The sequence below is a fragment of the Pongo pygmaeus genome, chromosome 21, assembly GCF_028885625.2.
Source record: "Pongo pygmaeus isolate AG05252 chromosome 21, NHGRI_mPonPyg2-v2.0_pri, whole genome shotgun sequence".
NCBI classification, from domain to species: Eukaryota; Metazoa; Chordata; class Mammalia; order Primates; family Hominidae; genus Pongo; species Pongo pygmaeus.
The window spans coordinates 66,189,777-66,212,269 of NC_072394.2; the positions used below are offsets into that span (position 1 = coordinate 66,189,777).

At 61.7% G+C, this 22,493-nt stretch overlaps 1 protein-coding gene across 9 annotated transcripts in view; it reads right to left on the reverse strand.

Moving 5' to 3' along the window:
• KCNQ2 (potassium voltage-gated channel subfamily Q member 2) overlaps positions 1–16,647 on the reverse strand; it is a 78,209-nt gene extending 61,562 nt beyond the window's left edge. For all 9 annotated transcript variants that reach the window (XM_054467447.2, XM_054467439.2, XM_054467448.2 and 6 more), the window contains exon 1: positions 16,167–16,647. In XM_054467447.2, the coding sequence (XP_054323422.1) occupies positions 16,167–16,462 (296 nt within the window). In that variant the 5' untranslated portion in view covers positions 16,463–16,647. The remainder of the gene's footprint in view (positions 1–16,166) is intronic.
• Between the last annotated feature and the right edge of the window lie 5,846 nt (positions 16,648–22,493).

Genomic DNA, 22,493 nt, shown 5'->3' on the forward strand with positions numbered 1-22,493 from the left:
TCCGGGAGACAACTCTGCTCACGGGCCCCCCACCTCCGGGAGACCCCTCTGCTCACGGACCCCCCCCCCACCTCCGGGAGACTCCTGTGCTTCCAGGTCTCCCCCGCCTTCCTTCCCCATTCTGGTTGAAGGGGATATTTCTTTTCTGGGAAAGCATGACACAGATGCCGCCACCCCGCTCCTCACTCGCTTCATGCACTTGAGGAAGAGGACTCGGCGCAGGAGGGGTCTGGGCCCCCCGAGGTCAGTCCCACAGCCAGCCCCCTCGCTCTGTGACCCTGGATCCTCCAGTCAGGCCCCTTCCCCAGAGGCTGACTCCGAGTTGGCCGGGGCTGTTCATCTCATCTTGCGCAGTCAAATGAAAATGGAGCACGTGAAGGATGGGTAAGCAGGAGGGAAGGCGTCGCCACCTCACTGCCACCCTCAGCCCCTGCCTCAGACAGAGCCGGGGTTGGTTGGGTCAGGAGGGGCCCCTGACATCAAGACCCCACTCCCAGCCCCATGAGCTAAGCTTCTCAGCACACCCACGACCTGCCAGGAGGGAAGCAGCCCCACAGTCAGGAAGACGCTCACGTGCCCATTTCACAGTCGGGAAAACAGAGGCCCTGCAGACTCTCAGAGGCCCACGCGCGGACTGGCCAGAGCAGGCTGGCTGCACGGCCCCCACCATGCACCCCTCTCCCACTGCAGGGGGTCCTGGGGGGTCCCATGCGGCCTCCTTAGGCAGAAATTCCCTGTCCAGAATAATGTCCATGCTGATGAGGCTGCACCTCCCCGGGGCTGGGGATCTGGGAGCCCAGCAGGGCCCCGGGGGTGAGCAGGAAGCCAGCGTGAGGCCGGAGCAGGCACCAGGTCCAGGACTGCTCGAGCCTCCCTGGGGGCCCCGCTCGCCTCGTCCATTAGGCGGCCGCTGCGCTGCAACCTGGAATCTAATTTCACCGTCTAATGAACTGCTCTGTTTCCAGGACACACGCCACCTCCCACCTCGGAATTGACGGGCACGGGTGCTGCTGACAGAGTCCAGGCGTGAACCAGGCATGAACCAAGCGTGATGGATCACCGCAGACCGCCAGGGCTGGAGGGGACACGGGCCACATTCCTGCAGACCTGCACACGGAGACCTCTCGCATGGAGCCGCCTCATGCTGAGCGCTGCGTGGCTTGTACCTGCCAGGCCGGAGTCCACCCTCATTCAGAGCTTCTGGCAGCACCCACCTGAGCCTAAGGCCATGGGGCAGGGATGGGAGGTGACCCAGGTGGGACCAAGCCTCCCAAACACTGGGTGCTCAACTGGACCCTGACAGGACACAGGTCAGGAAGTCTCAGGCCCTCAGAAGGCCCAGCTGCTGGCCTGGTGCTCACGGCCTCCAATCGGCCTGGGCCTGCCTGTGCCCACCTGTGCCCACCTGGCGCCTACAGCCTCCTTCCAACATCCTGGGCAGGGAGGCGCTCTCAGGGGGCTCTCGATGCCCCACACTGACCATGGCCCCAGGATGGCCACTTCCTTCAGCCAGCTGTGGCTCCCTCGGGAACAGGAGCAGAGGAGCTGGAGGCGGGGGTCCTACCCACCTGCACATTGCTCCCTAACCACTCCCGCAGCAGACGCCCAAGGCTCACAGGGACCCCCAGCCCCCTGCATTGCTGCAGCAACCACAGGTCCTTCCAGGGCCTTCGCCCCAGCCCAGAAAGAGGGGGCGTCCGTCGTGCACCCCAGGGGCTCTGGGAGCTGCAGCTGTGGGCGGACTTCCAGGCCCTGGCAGGAAACCCGCTGGCTCAGCACGTGGTGAAATCAGCTCCCCAGGCACTGCCTCGTGACTTAGCAGCGCCTGCTCATGGTCCCTGGAGACAGAAGCTCCGCAGGGCTCATTTGTTCTCCATTAGTCACCTGTCCCACCCAGACCACAGGTGCTGGACAGAGACCCAGCAGGTGCACCAATCAGGGTTGACCAAAGTGCCCAGCCCAGCCCCACGCAGAGGTCCTGGCCCTCCCTCCCCGACCCCGCAACCTCACTGGGCTCGCAGCCCCTGGCCTGGGGTTCCCTGGACTTTGCTCTTCCTCCCAGCATGCCCCGGCTGCCCACTCTCCACTGCCCTGTTCCAACCCACTGAGCCCGCAGAGAAGCATCCCTGTACCAGCCAATTCAATCCCAGAAGCACGCAGAGAAGCTGGGTGGGAATGGCGGCCAGCATAGGCAAGCCCCAGGCCCTGAGGACAGACCCCGCCCTGGCCTGGCCCTCGAGGCCGCTGCAGTCCCTCATGGTGGACCCCAAGCGACCCATCCACCCTGCTCCCCTCCTGTCCTCAGCAAACGCCCTCCCTGCCCCAGGGCCTTTGCACGTGCACTTCCTGCTGCCTGGAATCCTCTCCTACCCACAGGTCCCAGGGCCGCCCCCTCATCCCCCAGGCTTCAATCTGCCCCCTCATCCCCCAGGCTTCAATCTCAGGTCACTTTCTCTGAGAGGCTGCCTGACCCTCCCTTCCCTGGGCAGCCCCCAACTCTCTCTGGTGTATTCTCTCCAGGGCCCTGAGCCCGATCGAGCACTGTCCCCTCAGGGCAGGGGTCTGCTCGCCCTCCCGGAGGCAGGACCCCACATCCTCTGCTCACAGTCGCCCCAAGTGCCCAGCCCAGAACCTGCGTGGAGGGGTCTCCCCACATCCAGGCAGGCGGCAGCCAAGACCCTGCCCTGGCCAAGGTGAACCTGCTCAAGAGCCCGGGCCGGCAGCTGGGCCTGGGGCCCACACTCGGGCGTCACTGCACCGCCTTCCACACAGCGAGAAGAGCAAGGCGAGGGCTCCGGGAGGGGGCCTGGGTGGGTCTGGGGGGCTGAGATGAGGAGAGCACGGCCCACCCAGGGCACCTGGCCACATGTGACGCAGGCTTCGTCCCAAGAGGAATGACGATGTGTCCAGAGACACTCACTGCGTGTCCACAGCAGCCTCATGGCAGATGCAACCCAACATCCAGTTGGTGAGTGGGTAGATAAACTGAGGTCCGTCCGTGCGGCCACGGGAAGGACGAGGCAGCGACCCCTAGACACGGGGAGGATGAAGGAGTACCCTAAACACGGAGGAACCTGAGGGCAGGCTCGGCAAGGAGAGCTAGGCACAAAACGGCACCACAACGACAACTCCACTTACACGAAACGTCCGAAGCAAACAGGCCAGGCACGGCAGCCACGCCTGTACTTCCAGAGCTTGGTGAGGCCAAGGCAGGAGGATAGCTTGGGCCTAGGAGCTCGAGACCAGCCTGGGTAACATAGTGAGACCCCATCTCTACAAATGATTTGTTTAAGTTAGCCAGATGTGGTGGGGCACCTGCAGTCCCAGCGACTCGGGAGACAGAGGCCGGAGGATGGCTCGAGTCCAGGAGGTCCAGGCTGCAGTGAGCTGTGATTGAGACACTGCACTCCAGCCTGGGCGAAAAGAGACCCTGCCTCAAAAATAAATAAATTAAATTAAATTAACAGGCACATCACAGAGACAGGAAGGAGACCAGCAACTGCTGGGGACAGGGTGGGGCGCGCGACAGCAGAGGGCAAGAGTGTCCGCATGGGGTGACAAGTTTTCAAATAGGGCTGGTGGTGGCAGACCATCACTAAATCCTCCACTCTAAACGCCTCTGAATTACTCACTTTGAAATGCTATCTGTATGTTACGATAATTTAACCTCTATTTTTAAAAAACAAAATAAACCATGTTGTCAAGGTCTGGGACAGCAAGCGCACACAGGCAACCTGCCTGCCCATCAGTGGCTCTGTGCCCAGGGTGTCCACCCACCTGTGCCTCAGTTTCTCTGAATAGGATAGCTTTGGGTGGGGAGAGATAACACTCACCACACCTTGTCCCCTCCAGACTCCTCCAGTCCATGGTGCTGTCGTCCCAGTAGGAAAGCTGGAATGTGGACAGGTGTGTTTACACTACAGGGAGCAGACGGCACCCGGGACCTTGTGAGCTGTGGAATCACCCCTTCTTCTGGGGCTGAAGCTTGGCTCTGGCCCTGGCCAGTGCCCCCATCCCAGTCCAGCCTACTCCTCCCCAAACCCGAGCCCCAGAGCTTCCCTGTCATGTACACCCCCATCCCCAGCACCTTTGGGGACCCCTGCTTGGCCTGGCCTGGGCTCCTGACCCTGCAGGTCCCTCCCTGGCCCTGCCCAAGCCCTTGGCAGCTTCAGGGAGCAAAGGCTTCATGACTTCATGAGGTCCCAGGGGAGCTGGGGTGGAGAGGGGCTCCCCCGACCCTCAACAAGGGGGCTCCTCCTGAGACATCCCACACTCCCTTCGTGGGCTCAAGCTGCCTGTCAGCCCCACCCGAAACCCATTCAGGTGCTGAGGGCACCCCAACAGTGGCGCTCCTGACTGAGGCTCCCAGCAGGCCTTCCCCCCATAGTCCCCCAAGACAGCCACGCCTAACCCCCTCCTAAGCAGGCCAGTGCCCTCAGCTGGTCCACGGCTCACAGCTCCAGTCCCTGGCCCCCTACAAACGTCCTAGTGAGTGCTCTCTCTCGGCCTCCACTTGCACACCTCTGGCGACGGAGGGCTCACCTCATAGAAAGAACCTCGTTCCAACACAAGCCCCTCCTGGGCCAGCCTGCATCCTCCCTCTCCCCTCACCAGCCTTCCTGGCCAGGGTGGCCTCATCACCTAATCACATTCAGGCAGACCCGGGGCCTGCAGGACGGCCCTGGATGGGACACATGTGGATTCCCCAAGCCTCATGTGGACACGTCCCCAAGACAGCTGTGGTGTCGACATCCACGCAGGGACACCACACAACACGGGGACTCTGCCGTCACCCGTGTCCACAGGCGGCTGGAGAGGTGCTGCGGCAGCCCCAGGTCAGAGACAGGCCGACTACCTGGCAAGCGAGACTCATCTTGCCCATGAGAAGTGCAGACAGTATGCCATTAACACCGCAGAGGGATGGGGACCACCTGAATCCTATTCTGTTTAGAAACGCACAGGCAAGCACAGACACCTGGAAAGAAACCAGGAAGAGCAAACATCCTTCCCTGTTTTCCACCTTTCCCAGTCTCCTGCGGTGGATGTGCTTACTTTGTAGTCATAAGAAAATAAGCCACAACCAAACATTTATTTAAGAAACGAGGGCGGCAGGGGCCGCCAGACCCCCTCACCCTGACAGACGCAGCCCTGTCCACCCGCCGCTCAGGCCAAGGCCCGCCCACTTTCTTCACTTAACTCAGCTCTTCGCTAATTAAACGGCACCCGCGGGAAGGGATGGTCTCGGATAAGCTGGCTCAGTGCTAATTGTAAAGAAGAGAAGGCAGCCGTGTACCTTGCCCCAGCAGCCACGCCCCGATCATTCCTCGGGCACCTCCCAAACACCAGCCCCTTCCCCATAGCTGCCCAGAGGTCAGCCAAGCCCGACTCTATGGCCTGGGTGGATGCCAAACAAGAATCACACAAGGGGACCTTCTGGCCCACGAGGAGCCACAACTGCAGCTCCTGGTCAGGACCATGGCCAGCACCCGGCGCCGCCCTCCTCCCTCATCCCCGAGTGGCCCCAGCACCTAACCAAGTAGGAGGGCAGAGATATCACCTACCCCAGGCAGCAGGGAGGAGGAGGCTGCACCTACCCCAGGCAGCAGGGAGGAGGCTGCACCTACCCCAGGGAGCAGGGAGGAGGCGGCACCTACCCCAGGGAGCAGGGAGGAGGCGGCACCTACCCCAGGCAGCAGGGAGGAGGAGGCTGCACCTACCCTAGGCAGCAGGGAGGAGGCGGCACCTACCCCAGGCAGCAGGGAGGAGGCGGCACCTACCCCAGGGAGCAGGGAGGAGGCGGCACCTACCCCAGGGAGCAGGGAGGAGGCGGCACCTACCCCAGGCAGCAGGGAGGAGGCGGCACCTACCCCAGGCAGCAGGGAGGAGGCGACACCTACCCCAGGCAGCAGGGAGGAGGCGGCACCTACCCCAGGGAGCAGGGAGGAGGCTGCACCTACCCCAGGGAGCAGGGAGGAGGCTGCACCTACCCCAGGCAGCAGGGAGGAGGCGGAACCTACCCCAGGGAGCAGGGAGGAGGCGGAACCTACCCCAGGCAGCAGGGAGGAGGCGGAACCTACCCCAGGGAGCAGGGAGGAGGCGGAACCTACCCCAGGCAGCAGGGAGGAGGTGGCACCACCCCAGGCAGCAGGGAGGAGGCTGTACCTACCCCAGGCAGCAGGGAGGAGGTGGCACCACCCCAGGCAGCAGGGAGGAGGCTGCACCTACCCCAGGCAGCAGGGAGGGGGTGGCACCTACCCCAGGGAACAGGGCATCTGCCCCCACATCAACCAACCACCTGAGCAGCAGGCAGCCTAGAGTGGGGCCCCAGAGCCTCCTTTCCCTGCACACACCTTCTGTCTCCAGCCTGGACGGGTTTCCACAAAAATGTAACTTTTCAATGACAGGAAAAGTGAGCGTTAAACTTCTCTGCATATTTGGTCCTTTGGGATGAGAACATTTTTACAGCCACCAGGCAGCTTCTAGGAATTCACCCTGCAGACCCGCACCTTGCGTGAAGATGTGCACGGAGCCCCATGCAGCAACGTTTGCAGCGGCAAAGTCCTAGCACCTGCTTCAAGGTCCATCACTGCAAACTGGTCAGAGAAGTCGTGAGCGCCCGATGGAGTCTAGAGGGGGACACGCAGGGAAAGGGGGCCACACACACAGGGCAGGACACGGAGTGACTCCACACGTGTGAAAAGAAGTGAGTGAACACACACAGACACACACATGCTGTACCGCGGCACGCATGCAGAGAACAGCTCCAGGAGAGGGGCCATGGCTGACCCGGTGTGGAGATGGGGCAGCGCAGAGGGGGCAAATCGTACTGGCTGGACCTCATTTTATATATTCCAGGGTTCCCGTGGGTGTCTTTTCTCTCTGTGTGTGTGTGTGTGTGTGTGTGTGTGTGTGTGCACGCGCGCGCATGCATGTCATGTGAATTTGACCTATTCTGGAAGAACAGGTAAGAAGGGGGTCATCTCCCAGCTACTCAGGAGGTCAAGGCAGGAGGATCGCTCAGGCCCAGGAGTTCTGGGCTGCAGTGAGCTACAATCACACCACTGCACTCAGCCTGGGCAACAGAGTGAGACCCCTACACTTAAAATAAATAACAGAATATGGACATCAGGCCCTGCTTGGCCCTATCTGGTCTACAAAGGGGACTCCAGGCTGCCTCCTGCTCCATCCTGGGGTGGCGCTCCCTGATATCCCTGCCTCCCTGACCGCCCTCCTCCAGGAGAAGGAAGCCCAGCCGACCGAGTGCTGCTGCCCTTCCCCGGGGCTCAGCCTCCACAACAGACAAACTTTAAAGTTCCACACACGTGCCCTCTGCACCCTGAGTCCTAGCTTAGAACCCTGCACCCGCACACAGGGGCAGAAACACATTAACCAGGCGCCTCCGGCCTCTCACCCACAGCCCCTCAGGGCAGGCATCCCAACCTCTCATCCCTGCCCGAGGCTTCTCCCCACCTCCTCCCAGGACGGGAAGCCAGGCAGAAACTGGCCTTTTGCTCCCACTCACCCTTCCCATGTTTTTTCCAAACCTAAACAGAAAAGCAAGCTTGAAAGTTCTCAGGTCTTCAGCTTAGGTCAAGGGTAAGGGCTCCATGGGGAGGAACAGAACTAGAGAAGACCTGGAGGACGAGGCGGGGGCAGGCAGACGCAGCAGATGCCTCCACGCCACAGATACAGAGCAAGAATCTAGAAGGAGGCTCCCTGCAGGCCGGGCAGCCTGGAGCCCAGCCTCTGCCACACCCCCAGGAGCTGCCCGTCCGCCCCCACTGAGATGATTCAGGGATGGGAGACTCCGAGTGTTCAACCCACTCCCCGCCGGACTTCCTGGAGCAACCATGCTCTCCTGTGCATCCACAAAGCCATTCCCAGCAACCCAAAAAAATTAAAGACCTAATTTTATTCAAGCTGGGTAGGCAGCAGAGCCTAATGTCGGTTCCAGAGCACGTCTGGAAAACATCCTCATCCCCAAAGCGAGGCAGCCACTGTCCGAAAACCACCACTTCCTCTGCAAGAGGCCGCCCAGCATCCCCTGTCTGGGGCCAGCACAAGCTGCTGACCCTAGGCTGGGAGCTCTGGGCAGCTGGTGGCCAGGGAGAAGCCTTCTCAGAGGCCGGCCTCTCCACTCAAGTCGATGTCTCCTGTGGTGGTGGAGGGGCCGCCAAGTGCCCCGAGGCCTCGGACAGGTACCTTAGCCTCACCCACCCCAGCCCCTCACCTGGCACGGGGTCTGTGGTTTAGATGACATAAGGGACGTGAAGCTCTGTGGAGAGCTCACGTCACCCTGTCCTCCACCACACATCATCCTGGGGACCTGCGTGTGACGCCCCCCACCCACGGCAGCCTGCACCCCAGGGCTATGAGCCCCTTTCAAGACTGAAGCCCCCACCGGGGCCGCCTAACCCCACAGGGAGCACAGCACAGGCCCACTGCTAACAGGAGGAAGCACCTGCACGCTGGCTCCCTGACGCTGGAACAGGGCCATAGCTCTGCACCCCACACTCCGGCTCCACTCTCCACAGGAAAGGGCTCCCAGAATCCAGCCACTCAGTGTGTGGGGGCAGGGGCCCTGCTGACTTAGAAACAAGTGGCACATTAATCCGCATTCAAACTTGCCAGCCAATCAACCACAGCCCCGCGCACAGACTCTCCCTGGTGGGACTAAGGGGGGCTCCCCTGCCCTTGGCAGGGGCGTCTCCCCCACGCACCCCCAGTCCCATCCTCTCCACGGGCTCCAGGTGCCCACAACCCCAGAACACTCAATGGGACAACTCAGAGCGGGTTACAGAGAAAGAAAAGCCACACAAGCTCACCAAGGGCACGCTATTTCAGAAGTGCCTTCTCCTGGAAATGTCGACCCCAAAGCTCTCACTGGGAAACCTCTGGCCTGGCGCCCCGGAAGCGACAGGCACGGGTTTGGGGCTGAGGCCGTCCCAGCAGCTCTGTGGCCTGCCAGACCTCAGAGCACTCCCATCAGGGGCCACAAGAGCAGAGAGCTCTTCAGCCCCACGTCCTCCCGGACGAATTAAAAGCACGACTCATCCCAGCTTCAGACAACAAAAAGTCTAACCCTCCATTTCCCAGACTCCAGACCAACCCATTTGCTAAGCAGCGTCCCGAGCCACTCCCTCCTCCAGCTCTGCGAGTACAGCTTTCTCAGGCTAAAGGGGAAACAGACGGGCTTCTCAGGGCCCATCCGCCTTGCGCTGGCCGCCTCCCTCACATCCTCTCACCCAGGAGCCATCAAGGACAGAGCCTCCCCCTGCAGGGCCCGCACTCTAGCACCCGCTGCTGAGGCCGGCGGTCGGCAGGGCCCTGCCACTCAGAGCCCACCGGGGAGGCAGGAACCAGAACCCACTCCGAAATCAGCAGGGAAAGCTCGGCACACAGGCTGGGGAGCGCAGGGATCGGACGCAGGAGCCAGTGGGAACCATTTCCAGAGAGTTCCTCGGGGACAAGCTCAGATCTGCAGGCCCCTCCTCCTTCGACCTTGGATCTGCTGGGCGTGTTGAACAGGTGCTGCCCACCCCACGCAGGACGCGCTTCCTCCTCTGAGCACGTCCAGGGCCTCCTCTCAACAAAGGCGCCGTTTTGAGACTCCCGAAGCTGTCAGCCAAGTGTTGTCGGAAGGCAGAGCTGAGCTCCAGCCCTGCAAAGGGCATCCGCGTTCCGGGCACTGCCGTTTCCGCTCGACGCTCCGTGCTAAAGGCGGCCTCATGGCTGGGCGCGGTCCTGAGGCGCCCCGGCGGCTTCTCGGGCGCGGTCCGCGTGGAAACTAGAAGCTTGCACTGCAGCTCTTTCACAGCTTAAGGGGTTCCCTGGTAAAACCTGCCCACAGTGGTTTTTCAGGCCGAAGATCATTCCTGTCCTCCAAGCCTCAACTCTCAGGATGCCGGGAACATGCCGGAAGCCACAAACGGGAAGACAATCCCCCAAACACGCGGCACACACAGGGCGGGCAGCTTCCTTCCAGGTAAACAGCCGGCATCTCCGCGGCCGGTCCCACACGACAAACAGGGCCCCGCGCTTCGACCCGCGACCTCCGCAAGCTTCCGACGCCCGAGCTGGGCCCCGCGCTTCGACCCACGACCTGGCCCTCAACAGCAGCGCAGGCCTCTCCGTACGGCCCAGCCTCTGACCAATGGGACTGAGAATCGGCCGCAGGGGCAGAGCAACGCCGTCCCCGACCGGCCAGCCATCCTCCCTCCTGGCCTCCGCGCTCCGCCCGGGGCGAGGCCTCCCACTCTGCTGCACGAGCCCCACGGGCCTCCCACTCTGCTGCACGAGCCCCACGGGCCTCCCACTCTGCTGCACGAGCCCCACGGGCCTCCCACTCTGCTGCACGAGCCTCACGGGCCTCCCACTCTGCTGCACGAGCCTCACGGTCATGGCGATGACAGCTACGAGCTTGGTGAACATCGCACGCATCAGGCGTCGTGTAGAGTGACTCACGCGTTGAAGCCCGGCGGCGGTCACGTGACACAGACGCAGAACAGTTACCGCACCACGCAGACAAAGAAACTCAGCGGGGCGGCGTCCACGGACAGCGCACACACGAACAGTTTCCCGTCTCAGAGCTGCCCGGCATGCACACTGGAAAATAGTTAAGACAGCCCCCCATGAGGTAACACGCTTGGGCTCTGTCTGTGATGACGAGATGTCGGACACAAGGCCAAGGTTTCTCCCGGGGGACACTGCAAGGCATCACCCCACCATCGTTGCCCCCCATCCTCCCAAAACGGGTACGTTGCTCTCGCCTGAGCCTTTAACAGGGCACGGCCTGGCCGCTGGCCCCAGCCTCCCGTCGAACCTCAAGTGGACACTCGGAGGGCCCAGGGCACAGGCTGCCCCTCCCTAGCCTCTGGGCAAGGCAGCTCGGCCGTCCCATATCCCTTCTCCCCAGATTCAAGGCCCCCACAGGTCCCCCTTGGTCCTCCAGACTTGCCCATTTTCCTAGAAGGGAACCCACTCTGTGTAGCAGATTCATCTCCCCACACTGGAAGCAGCTTCAGGCGGAGGCTAGCCCAGCTCCTCTACGGCTGCGGAATGTCATTCCTACAGGGCTGAGGCTAGCCCAGCTCCTCTACGGCTGCAGAACGTCATTCCTACAGGGCTGAGGCTAGCCCAGCTCCTGTGCGGCTATGGAACGTCATTACTACAGGGCTAAAGCTAGCCCGGCTCCTCTACGGCTGCGGAACGTCATTACTACAGGGCTGAGGCTAGCCCGGCTCCTCTACGGCTGCGGAACGTCATTACTACAGGGCTGAGGCTAGCCCGGCTCCTCTACGGCTGCGGAACGTCATTCCTACAGGGCTGAGGCTAGCCCGGCTCCTCTACGGCTGCGGAACGTCATTCCTACAGGGCTGAGGCTAGCCTGGCTCCTCTACGGCTGCGGAACGTCATTCCTACAGGGCTGAGGCTAGCCCGGCTCCTGTGCGACTATGGAACGTCATTCCTACAGGGCTGAGGCTAGCCCAGCTCCTCTATGGCTGCGGAATGTCATTCCTATGGGGCTGAGGCTAGCCCGGCTCCTGTGAGGCTATGGAATGTCACTCCTACAGGGCAGAGGCTAGCCCCGTGCTCTTGCGAGCAGCTGCCAGACGGACTTGCTGAGTGTGCACACAGGGGCCATGGACGTGTCAGGAGCACAGGGACTAACAGAGATCCATAGGTTCATTCGTTTATTGACTAAAACAAACTCGGAAAATCACTATGTTAAGCCATTCTCCACCATTGGACTCAGCCTGTGCCCTGAGAAATGACCACAGTTCTGAAACACTCCAGGATTTAAGCATTTTCAAAACTGGAGACAGGACTCCCACATGGTCAGCATCCTGGGGGCCGAGAATCCTTAGTGCCCACATCCAGGGTACCGGCACCTCTGGAGAGACCACGTCTCTGCAGAGATTGGCTTGCAGCAATTTCTAATAAAACAGATTTTCTCTGCTGTAACTGTGGAATGGTCAGGAGGAGAGTTCCTGCTTATCCTTTAGCTCCTGCCCTCTCACAGACGCAGAATGTGCACAGAGATTGACTCCACCGTGTAACTAGGCAGCATCATGTACAATGTCTTATCACTGCAGAGTAATTTCACTTTCAATTATTTGGTGAGGGACAGAAATCCTGCGAGGAAGCCCGAGACCTCCCGAGGGGCCCAGAAACCAGAGAAATCCAGGTTTCCCTGGAAACCACAACTCTCCGAGGCTTCTTCACCTTTTGGGAAATTTCCTTAAGATTTCCTACGCAGGAGGCTGTAGGAAGAAGGGGAATGTGGCCGTTCAAGCACTCAAGTCTCTTTCTCGGCACACAATGCTCCATCAGCAGAGACCGGACCCTGGTCCTGCCAGGGCCCCCGCTCTGTGCTGGGTAAAGCCCAGGCCTGCACTCACCCCTCAAAGCAGCCTGACCAAGAAGAGAGTGTCTGAACCCCACCACTGTGCCGGGCGCCTGCCCACCCCAGCCAGCCCTTTGAGGGCTCACACCAGCCTCAGAGCTGAATGCAGGGGTGGAAGAGGGGCCCAGTGGCCTGTGCTCAGCACCACCCGAGTTCTCCAGGACTGTGAGGGGAAGCACCTGGGCCCCGGCACCGGGGGACTTGAACATAGGCCCTCCAGCCCCGGGCCCTTCCCTGCAGTGAAATGGGACACACCACCTGGTCAAGCAGCCCAGGGCCACAAGCCCCTGAAACCCTGGACCCCATCCAAGGCCTGGCCCAAAAGCCAAGATGGCACAGCGAGCCCCAGGGTCACGCCCTCCCCGGTGCCAGATTTCCCATCTGGCCTATTTTAAACACAGCTTCACTCTGGCCACTCCACATGGCTGGGCTGCTGGCAAGATCAAGCAATCTGCACCCCCAAGCTCTCATCTCAGGCTCCCTTTCAGTTAAGCAGGACGACTCTGGAGCTCACTCAACCTTCCTCTGCCTCAGTTTCCCTGTCCACAGGAACGAGGCTGCGTGACCCTCTGGCAGGCTGTAACTGAGCGGTAACTGAGGCCCGCACCCAGTGGGAACAGAGTGGAGCTCCCTTTCCCACACCCAGCAACCCACGCGGGGATCCTGGACGAGGAGGTTCAACTCCGTGGTGGAGTAGTGCCCGGCTCCAGTCCTGTGCGCAGATGGGCAGCAGGAGAGAGGCTGGAGCCCGGGATTCAGGCTCCGAAGGGCCCCCCATGGTGCTCTGGCCCAGAGTCCCCTGCGGCAGCCCCAGGGGCACATCATCTGCTGAGTTCGGGCCACTTCTGCAGCTCACACTCCCTTTGGGAGGTCTGGGAGAGGTGGGCCAGCACCCCGCCCCGACCAGGCAGAGAGCAGGTCTGACGCCCTTCTGACTCAGAGAAGGCCCTGTCTCCAGAGCCTCTGGGAAAGCACCCAGGCAGTGCGAGCAGAGGCCGCGGCTCCCACAGAGGAGCAACAGTGGAGAAAGCCCCTCTCTAACTCAGTGCTGGACGTCCCCACCTCCCCAGAGCAGGGGCAGCGGGGGCCTGGCCTGACGCCCACCAAGCCCTGGGGCCATGGGGCAGCAGCCACCGCCCTCTCTACCCCAGACAGTGGCCACCCCGGGTCCAACAGGGATGTCCAGAGAGGTTCTCACAACTTGACCTCTCCGAAGCCAGACACTGGTGGCAACAGGCAAAAGGCAGGTGGGCCTGGGGACCTGTGTCCAGCCACAGCTGGGTGTGGCAGCACAAGGAGCCCTGGCCTTCCTCCAACTCCCGGCTGCCCCAGGCCCAACTCAGCTCCATCTCCGTTTAGCTGATGAACAAACAGACCAAATGCTGCCTAACGCGCAACACGGGCCAGTCCATGCCAGGCCAGGCAGAGGACACGGGGCCATCAGGCCTCCCAAGTCGGGGTGGGGGCTGCACTCCAAGGATGGGCTGGGCCGTGGGGACAGCAGTGAACGCCACACCAGCGGTCTGGGGGCCAGGCGGTGAGCTGCACCAGCAGTGCTGAGCCACGTCCCCTTTCACAGAGGGCACTGGGCCGGCCTGGAAGAGTGGGATGTCCCCCAGCAGTGGTGTTCACAAAGCCCTGGGGTAAGGAGCAGCTGTGCCGACCTTACCGACGGAAAACTGAGGTTTGCAGAGGTTCTGAGACCAGCCCCCAGTGTCCAACCTGAGGCAGAACCAGAAACCCTGCTCTCCAGCCCTGCCCCTCAGAAAAAATCCCCCTCCCAAAGGGGCCGCCTCCCTGAGTCCAAGCCACCCCTGCCCACAGCAAAGGAGCTGAGGAGAGCCTGGGAGCTGGGGGCTCAGGGAGGTTCAAGCAGCTCCGTGCCCACAGCAAAGGAGCTGAGAGGCCTAGTGCAGCCTGGAGGGCGGGGCTGTTCAGACACTGAGGGCCTCGCCTGAAGCCCCCACATGCTGCTGCTCTATCTTAGAGTGGCGGGTCCGGACTCGGGGTGGTCAGGAGGAGATGGTTCAGACCCCACATGTGCAAGCGTCCCCATGCTTTGCCCCAGTTCTGGACTGCCGCTCTCAGGAGGCAGAAACAGGAAGGAGAGACAGAGGGGCTGACCCACGCAGGCCCGGGCAGGGGGCGGCCATGCAGAGAGCTGCTGACCCAACGGGAAACCTCAGGAACAGCCAGGCTGGGCTCTTGGATCATGGACTCAAAGCAGAACAAACCCCGGGTCAGACGCAGAGCAGGGCGCCGGCCAGGCTGTCAGGGCAGGAGGGCTGTGGGGGTGGGTTCTATCCTGCCCTCCTCCGGGGAGTCACCTTGGGCAGTGACCTGGCTGACCAGTACTGGCCCACCAAGAGCCCCTTTGGCCCCCAGTCAGGTGGGGCCCATCGGGAGAGACCATTCCTGAGAACACACAGGCTCATCTGAGGATTCGGGAATGAACCCTGGACTGGAAAAGCCAGACTCACCTCCTGGGGGCCACAGGGCCTCCGGGACCCAGGAGGTCGGAGAAGCTTCTGCTTGGGGAGTCCCAGGCTGGGTGCCCAGGGGCCCTCCACACGGAGACACCCTCCCTGTAAGCGGCCTGGCATTTCCCTCTGGGATCTTCTCCCTACCCCAGAACCCTCCCATATCACACACAGTCCACGGAGGGTCTGCTGAGGGCACACTCAAGGCCACACGCAGGCTGGGGCACACTCGTGGGGCACACATCCCTTTCGGCCCAGGTGGGCGCCCGGCCAGCTTGTGACGCGTCTGCCCCTCACTCCCATCCCAAAATGCCTCTCACACAAAATGGCCGGTCCCGGAGCTCAGCGGGTCCCTTGTTCAGCTGGGATGGGAGAGCAAGCGCCCGGGCGCGGGGAGGCTGTGCACACCGGCCGCACAGGCCGCACACGCAGCGGGCAGTGCAAATTCCACACGCGAACACCCAGGTGCACACGGACGCAGGCTTCGGCCGCCCCCCGCCAGCCCTGCCCCAGGAGGCAGCCGTGCCCTGAGCCTCGCCCGGGAAGAGGGGACAGCCCCTTCCAGGCCCAGGGCTGGGGGTCCCGGGTCTGCCGCAGCCCTTCCCCCGGGCCTCGCTCTGCCAAGGAGGGGTCCTGAGCCCGGGATGTGCACGGGGGCGGCCGGCGGCTGCAGAGATGGGTCAGCGCAGGAACTGAGCGCAGGAGCTGAGGGGGGTTCGCGGGGCCGGGGAGGGGCGTCGGCGCCGAGGGGGCAGGACAGACAGCTGCGCTCAGCCCGGGCTGGGGTGGGGGGGTCATGCCCTCCCCCATCTCAGGAACCCAAAAGCTCACCCTAGTCTGAGGGAGAGCGGCTCGGGAGGATGGCGGAGGACAGGCCAGACCCTCCCCCGCCGCCCCCGCTTGGTCGGGCGGCCCCAGCCCCGCAGGTCCCCGAGAGTCCCGGAGAGTCCAGACCCAGCGCTGCCGCCCTCCCTCCCCGGCCGGCCCTTTGTTCGGCGCAGCGGCCGCGGGGAGGGGCCTCCCAGGCTGAGGAGGGGGCTGGGGCGGCCGCACGTCTCCGTCCTGCGGGCCCAGAGCCCCCACCCCGACCTGAGCGGCCCCGACCCCGGAATCCTTCCTGCCCGCGAGCTGCACAATCGCTCTCCGGTCTCGGCCCAGCACTCCGGCCAGGGAGCGCCGGCCCCAGACCCAGACCCAGGCGCAGGGAGCCAAACCCGCCGCAGCCAGCCCGGCCGGGGTCGCCGATGGGGGTCGCCACGGGGGCCCCGCCGGCCACTCACACGTAGGCGTGGTAGATGAACGCCCAGCCGCGCGGCCGCTCCAGCACGTTGTAGAGGAAATTCTGCAGCTTGCGGTAGAAGGCGTTCCGCTTGGGGGGCTTGCCGGCGCCCGCGCCGCCCGCGCGAGGTTTGCTGAGAATGCTGCCGCGCTTGGGGGCCTCGGAGCCGGCGATCAGCAGCGCCCCGTCCCGGGTGGAGTCGGGCGCGCCGGGGTCCAGCCCCACGAAGCCCACCTTCAGCTTCTTCTCCCCGCTCGGGCCGGGGTACACGCCGCCGTTGCGCGACTTCTGCACCATGGTGCCGGGCGGGAGGCGCCCCGGGCCGGGCGCAGGCTCAGCGGGGGCGGAGCGCGGGGGGCGGCGCGGGCCCCAGCCCAGGCCCCCCGGCCGGGAGCCGCATGGCCGAGGCGGCGGTTCCGCGCTCCTCCCGGGCTTGGGCCGCGCGCGGAGACGCTGCGGCCACCTCGCTCCGCGCGCACTTCGGCGCCTGGCCCGCGGCCGCGCGGCTCCGCCCGCCGCCTCGCCCCGCCCCGCCCCGCGTTAACCCCCGCGACGCCAGTCGGAGGAGAGGGGAGGAGAAGAGAGGGAGGGGGAAGGGAGAGGAGAGAGAGGGACAGGGAGGGGAGGGGAGGGGAGGGGGAAAGGGGAGACAGGAGGGGAGGAGGAGGGGGAGGGGGAGGGAAGGAGAGGGGAGGGGAGGGGGAGAGGAGGGCAGCGGGAGGGCGGGGAGGCGGAAGGGACCAAGGCCCGGGGGACCAGAGCTCTGGGCTGAGCCTGCCCAATCCCCCGGCCATGTGCACACTGACCCTGTGGTCACTTTTGAGTCCGGTAGTACCAACCAAGCGGACCTGAATGGTGACCCCAGTGCTCCTGGGGTCCCAGAGCGGTGCCCAGCCGCCTGAGCAGGACTGGAGTCTTCTCAGCTGGGCCCTGGGAGTGGATGCCTCCCGGAAGGGGTGGGGGTAGGGGCTCTCCCCAAGACTCTGTTAGGGCTCAGCCCATGGTGACCTCATGCTCTCGGTGTCAGGGTTGCCCAGGCAGTAGGACCCCCTAGACCCCAGGGTGTGTGCAGGGAGGGTCTGTGGAGGCTGGAGGCGCCCTGCAAGGAAAGCAGCCCAGGGGAAAGGGGGTGGCCACAGAGGCTTGGAGGCAGGAAGAGAAGCAAGGGCCATGGGGTGGGGGATGGGAGAGAGTCACTCCTAAAGGGCCTTGAAGCCCCCCAAGGGGCCTGGACTTAGTTATGCAGACCCCAGAAGGGGCCTGTGGCAGGGGCAGGGACTGGAGGGTGGCCCCAGGGCAGCAGACAGGCCAGCGGGAAGCCCAGTGCCACACCTCAGGACAAAGGAGGCAGATCTGTGCCTCCTGGACACAGATTGGACGGTGTTTCCTTGGGGGCAAGTGCGCGGAGGTGGCCTCCCCCCTGCCGGCAGTGATGTGTCCTGGGAGGGGTCCCTCTGGAGCTGCTGCTGGGAGACCAAGGGACCCCTGTGACTCAGTGCTGCCCGCCCCATGACGTGCCCCGTCACTGGGCCTTCCTCTGCACACCCAGGAGGGGTGTCATCTTCGAGTGCGTCTCTGACTACATCCAGCCTGTTTGTGCGTTCACCTGGCACCATGGATTCTACCCAGAGAAAGGCCCTCTGCTGAATCGCTGGCGCCGTCCTCACAGGTGACCTGCTCATAAAACAGCCCTAACCCTGGCGCAGGGTCAGCTCTTGGGTTGTGTTTGCCCTTTGGTTTCCAGAGCTAGTGGCCATGGGGACTGTTTTTGTTGTTGTTGTTTTGTTTTTAACTAGGCTGAAAACAGAAGGGTTGGTGCAGGCAGAATGCTAACCTGTACATTATCCAGGATGTTGGAGATAGACGGCAACTTACACAAGCTTGTGCACATCCGGGGGCACGTTCCAGATCCCCGCCTCCCTGCCTCTGTGCCCACACGTTGGCTGTGATTACCAGCATGAAGTGGGCTTGCCCCAAGCGGCTGCGGTTTCTCTCCATTGTTAAGGGAGGAGGCACCAGCCTGGTGCGTTCAGGGGAGGGAGAGGACTTCAGTGTGCAGAAGGAAGAGAGCACCGCGGCATCTCCCTGCACACGCTGGCTGGTGCTGCTGGTCTTTCCCACTCACCAGAAGACCCGAGGGAGCAGCCGTAGCTTGAAATGTAAACCCTGCAGGGCTGGGGCCCCTCATCCTGTGGGGGGAAGCCCCAGACTATCCGGTGCCCCTCGGCCATGCCCGGGCTGCACATGACCCCTCCTGGGGAAGCAATCATCTCAGGTTTGATGTCAGAGCCCAGTGGGACCCAAGGTTAGGGCTGATCCACAGAGGATGAAGGAAAAGTGACCCCCGGTTCCCGCTTTAGCAGATGCACCAGAGCTGAGATGGGAGCAAGGATTAAGGTGCTCTGGTGTTCCAGGACATTGGGAGAGACAAACCTGTTCATCTTATTTTTCAGAAAAAAAAGGGGAACACCTGCTGAGGTCTTGGGGAGCCATCGCCTGGCTTCACAGCCTCCTGGGGGTGGCTGAGAGTGTGGCCCCGTGGGGATGCCAGGCTGGAGGGGCCAGCTCGGGATGCAGGTGGAGCTTTGCACCCTGCAGCTCTCGGTTCTCCCGTCTACAGACGGCGTTGGCTCCAGCAGCTTTGCCACACCTTGGAAGGTTCTGGAAAGCGAATCCTGCATCAAGGCTTGAAAATCTTTGCTTCCTCCTTTGTTTAGGATGTCCTTTCAAAGAGCTAGCTCATTAATCATTTATGTTTTTAATTTTGTGTCTTGCACACCCACGGGCTACATTGTCAGCAATCTGGTTACCCGCATGCCTGCTCCCTGTCCCTTCCTCTGCGCCCAGGCAAAGTGGGTCGTGAAAATGCCCAGTTGGGGTAAATTTCATCCAAGCAGGAGGAATTCCATTTATTTAAAAATAGATGGGAAAAGCGTTCAGCCTCAAGCAATCTTTGCCAAGACTGCATCGACAGGACTCCAGAGAGGATGAGCAGAATTCAGACGTACGTGGCACCCAGCTCCAGCGGAGGAGACAGTTGGTCTTCGCCCAGGTGGCCAGGGCGGCAGCGGATTCCACGTGGGCGCTGTCCCTTCAGCACCTCCAGCACCATCCTCTCCCTGGAACCCGCAAGCCCAGCCCCTTCTCTGGTCTCCTCCAGGCAAGTAACCTCGAGGCCTCCCCAGTCTCCCACATCACTGGGCTGCACTAAGCAACCAGAGAACATGAAGACTGCACTGCCAGAACTGGCTGCTCCTGCCGATCAAGGCCAGCTCATCTGTCCCCAAAGTCTTCCTGTGGGCTCCCTCCCTGGCAGAAAGCGAACCACAGGGGCTGTGACCGCCTGCTGCCCGGGCTACCCCAGGCTTCCCAAACTGTCCTTCTCCCTGGAGCCTGGCGCACAGAGGGGCCCAGAGTCGATGGTTGTTGGAGGACAAACTGAAGCACATCTGGGTCACTGCCAGGGAGAACCCACAGGGTAACCCTGCCCATATGGTGCAGGTCACAGAGCAGACTCGGTGCCCTCCGGAACCCACGCCTGTGCTCTCCCTCAGGTGCAGGTGCAGTCCTGCTGGGTCATGACTCCAGTCTCACAGGCTCAGCACTGGTATGGTGGGACCAAAAGTGAAAAACCGAGGCCAGGCCAGGCGGCTCATGCCTGTAAGCCCAGAGCTTTGGGAGGCTGAGGTGGGCAGACTGCTTGAGCCCAGGAGTTCGAGACCAGCCTGGGCAACATAGAAACCGTGTCTCTACAAAACTGCAAAAATTATCCAGGCTTGGTGGCCTGCCTGTGATCCTAGCTGCCCGGGAGGATGAGGTGGGAGGACCGCTTGAATCCAGGAGGTCCTGGCTGCAGTGAGCCATGATGGCACCACTGCACTCCACCTTCGGTAATAGAGAGAGACCCGGTCTCAAAAAGAAAAAAAAAATTAAAAATTAGCTGGGCTTGCTGGTGCATACCTGTTGTCTCAGCTACTCAGGAGGCTGAGGCAGGAGGCTCACTTGAGCCCAGGAGTTGGAGGATACAGTGAGCTCTGATTACACCACTGCACTCCAGCCTGGGCAACAGAGCAAGACCCTGTCTCAAAAAAAAAAAGAAAGAAAAGAAGAAAGAAAAAATTAATTAATTAAAAACAAAAGTGAGGGCCAGGAGCGGTGGCTCATGCCTGTAATCCCAACACTTTGGGAGTCCGAGGTGGGTGGATCACCTGAGGTCAGGAGTTCGAGACCAGCCTGGCCAACATGGTAAAACCCCGTCTCTACTAAAAACACAAAAATTAGCCAGGCATGGTGGCAGGCACTTGTAATCCCAGCTACTCGGAAGGCTGAGGCAGGAGAATCACTCGAACCCGGGAGGTGGAGGCTGCAGTGAGCCAAAATCATGCCACTGCACTCCAGCCTGGGCGACAAGAGCAAGACTCCGTCTCAAAAAAAAGAAAAAAAAAAAACAGGCCGGTGCAGTGGCTCACACCTGTAATCCCAGAACTTTGGGAGGACAAGGCAGGTGGATCACCTGAGGTTGAGAGTTTGGGACCAGCCTGACCAACATGGAGAAACCCGGTCTCTACTAAAAATACAAAATTAGCCAGGCGTGGTGGCGCTCGCCTGTAATCCCAGCTACTCGGGAGGCTGAGGCAGGAGAATCACTTGAACCCGGGAGGTGGAGGTTGCAGTGAACTGAGATTGCGTCATTGCACTCCAGCCCAGGCAACGGTGCGAGACTCCATCTCAACAACAAAAAACAACAACAAAAAAACAAAACAAACGAACAAAAACCCCAGGAAACCAAGCATGGGTAGTGAGTTGAGAGGCATATTGGCTTCCTCTGGCCACCCTCCTGTGTGGAGACGTCACAGCGGGATCGGGGAGGCGGGGGCTGCCACAGTGAGTTTGTGCAGGACGGCTACATGGTGCTGGTGGCCCCGGTGGGTTGTGGCCCCTGCTAGAACAGCCCAGATTTTATGCTCTTTTGACGCTGTGCTGTCATGGGTGGGATCTGTGCCCGGGTGCTCAGCTTCACCTGCGTTCCGAGGGCCTCAGCACCAGTGACAATGGCCCCTGCAGATGCTGGAAAGCAGGGCCTCCCAGGCCACCACCCCGTGCCTCCCAGTGGAAACGGAGGGAGCTACTTCCCCGTCACTGCGCCTTCAGAAAAACAGACGACCCCACAGAGGCCTGGAGGAACAAGATTTAATCTGGGGAAATGAGGAGATGAGGAGAGACAGGTTCTCAGTCATCTCACCTGGGCCAGAGCTGCTGCGGCTTTAACCCTGTAATTTTGGCAACAGGAAGTGCCTCCCCAGAGAGGGAGGCCCAGCCCCCCCAAAGGAATTTTCCATTATTAGGAGGAAGGGCTGTATTTATCCAGCTTGCGGGGGAGAAGGGGAGTGAGGAAAAGATTTAAGATATGAAAGCATTGATTTTTTTTTAACATCTTACACTAAAGTCAATAAAAATTTAATTTATAGTTTTTTCTGAAGGACCAGGGCTCTCAATAAGCTTCCCTAGCCCCTGGCAAGCCGGCTAATTGCATGAGGGAGTTGACTTGTACTTCCCAGCCACCAATAATACCGTCAGTTGAGGAGCCCGTGGTCAGCTGTGATGGCTGGGGAGCTATGGTGGCTCCGGAGGCATCCGGAAAGGGCAGAAATCCACCTGTAGCTCTGGGACCTCGAGGGAACTCTCTGCCTGATGCTCTGCTGTGGCATCCCCAAACCCCATATGCTGTCATCTCTGGTCCACAGGTGTCACAAGTGGCCTCCCACACGCCCCCTCCCACACGCCCTTCTCCTACGCCTTCAGGCAAATGGAGAAGCTGTGACAGTCGTCCCCGTTCTGTGGCAGATACATCATGAGGGATGCAGGCGCCACGCTCACTCGTGGGAGAGACCAGGCCCCACCGTGGATCTACACACCCAGACTCCCCGGCACCTCGACGCTACCCAAACGCTTTCCTCATCGAGGCCTCCTCGCTCCTGAGACCTGGCCCTGCCACACGCTTCAGGACAACCAGCCCCTCTGCCCCCGTCCTCCCTGCCTGGACACACGGCCACCCCCACATCCCTGAGCAGGCAAGGAGCTCTTGCATTTGCTGTCTGCTCTGCTCACCACGATGGCAGACACTGCGTCTTCTCAGGGAGGCCCTGACGCAGGGACCCCTCCCCACCTTCTCTGGAGCTGGTCCTCATCCCGATGGGAAACTGTTTTGCCTGGCGCTGCTGCCCCACTGCACACTGAGCGCACAGGGTGTGGGGGGACGGGTGGGCACAGACACTCACAGTCCCACCTAGCCCAAGGAAGGTGCATGTCAACCTGTCAGATGACAGAT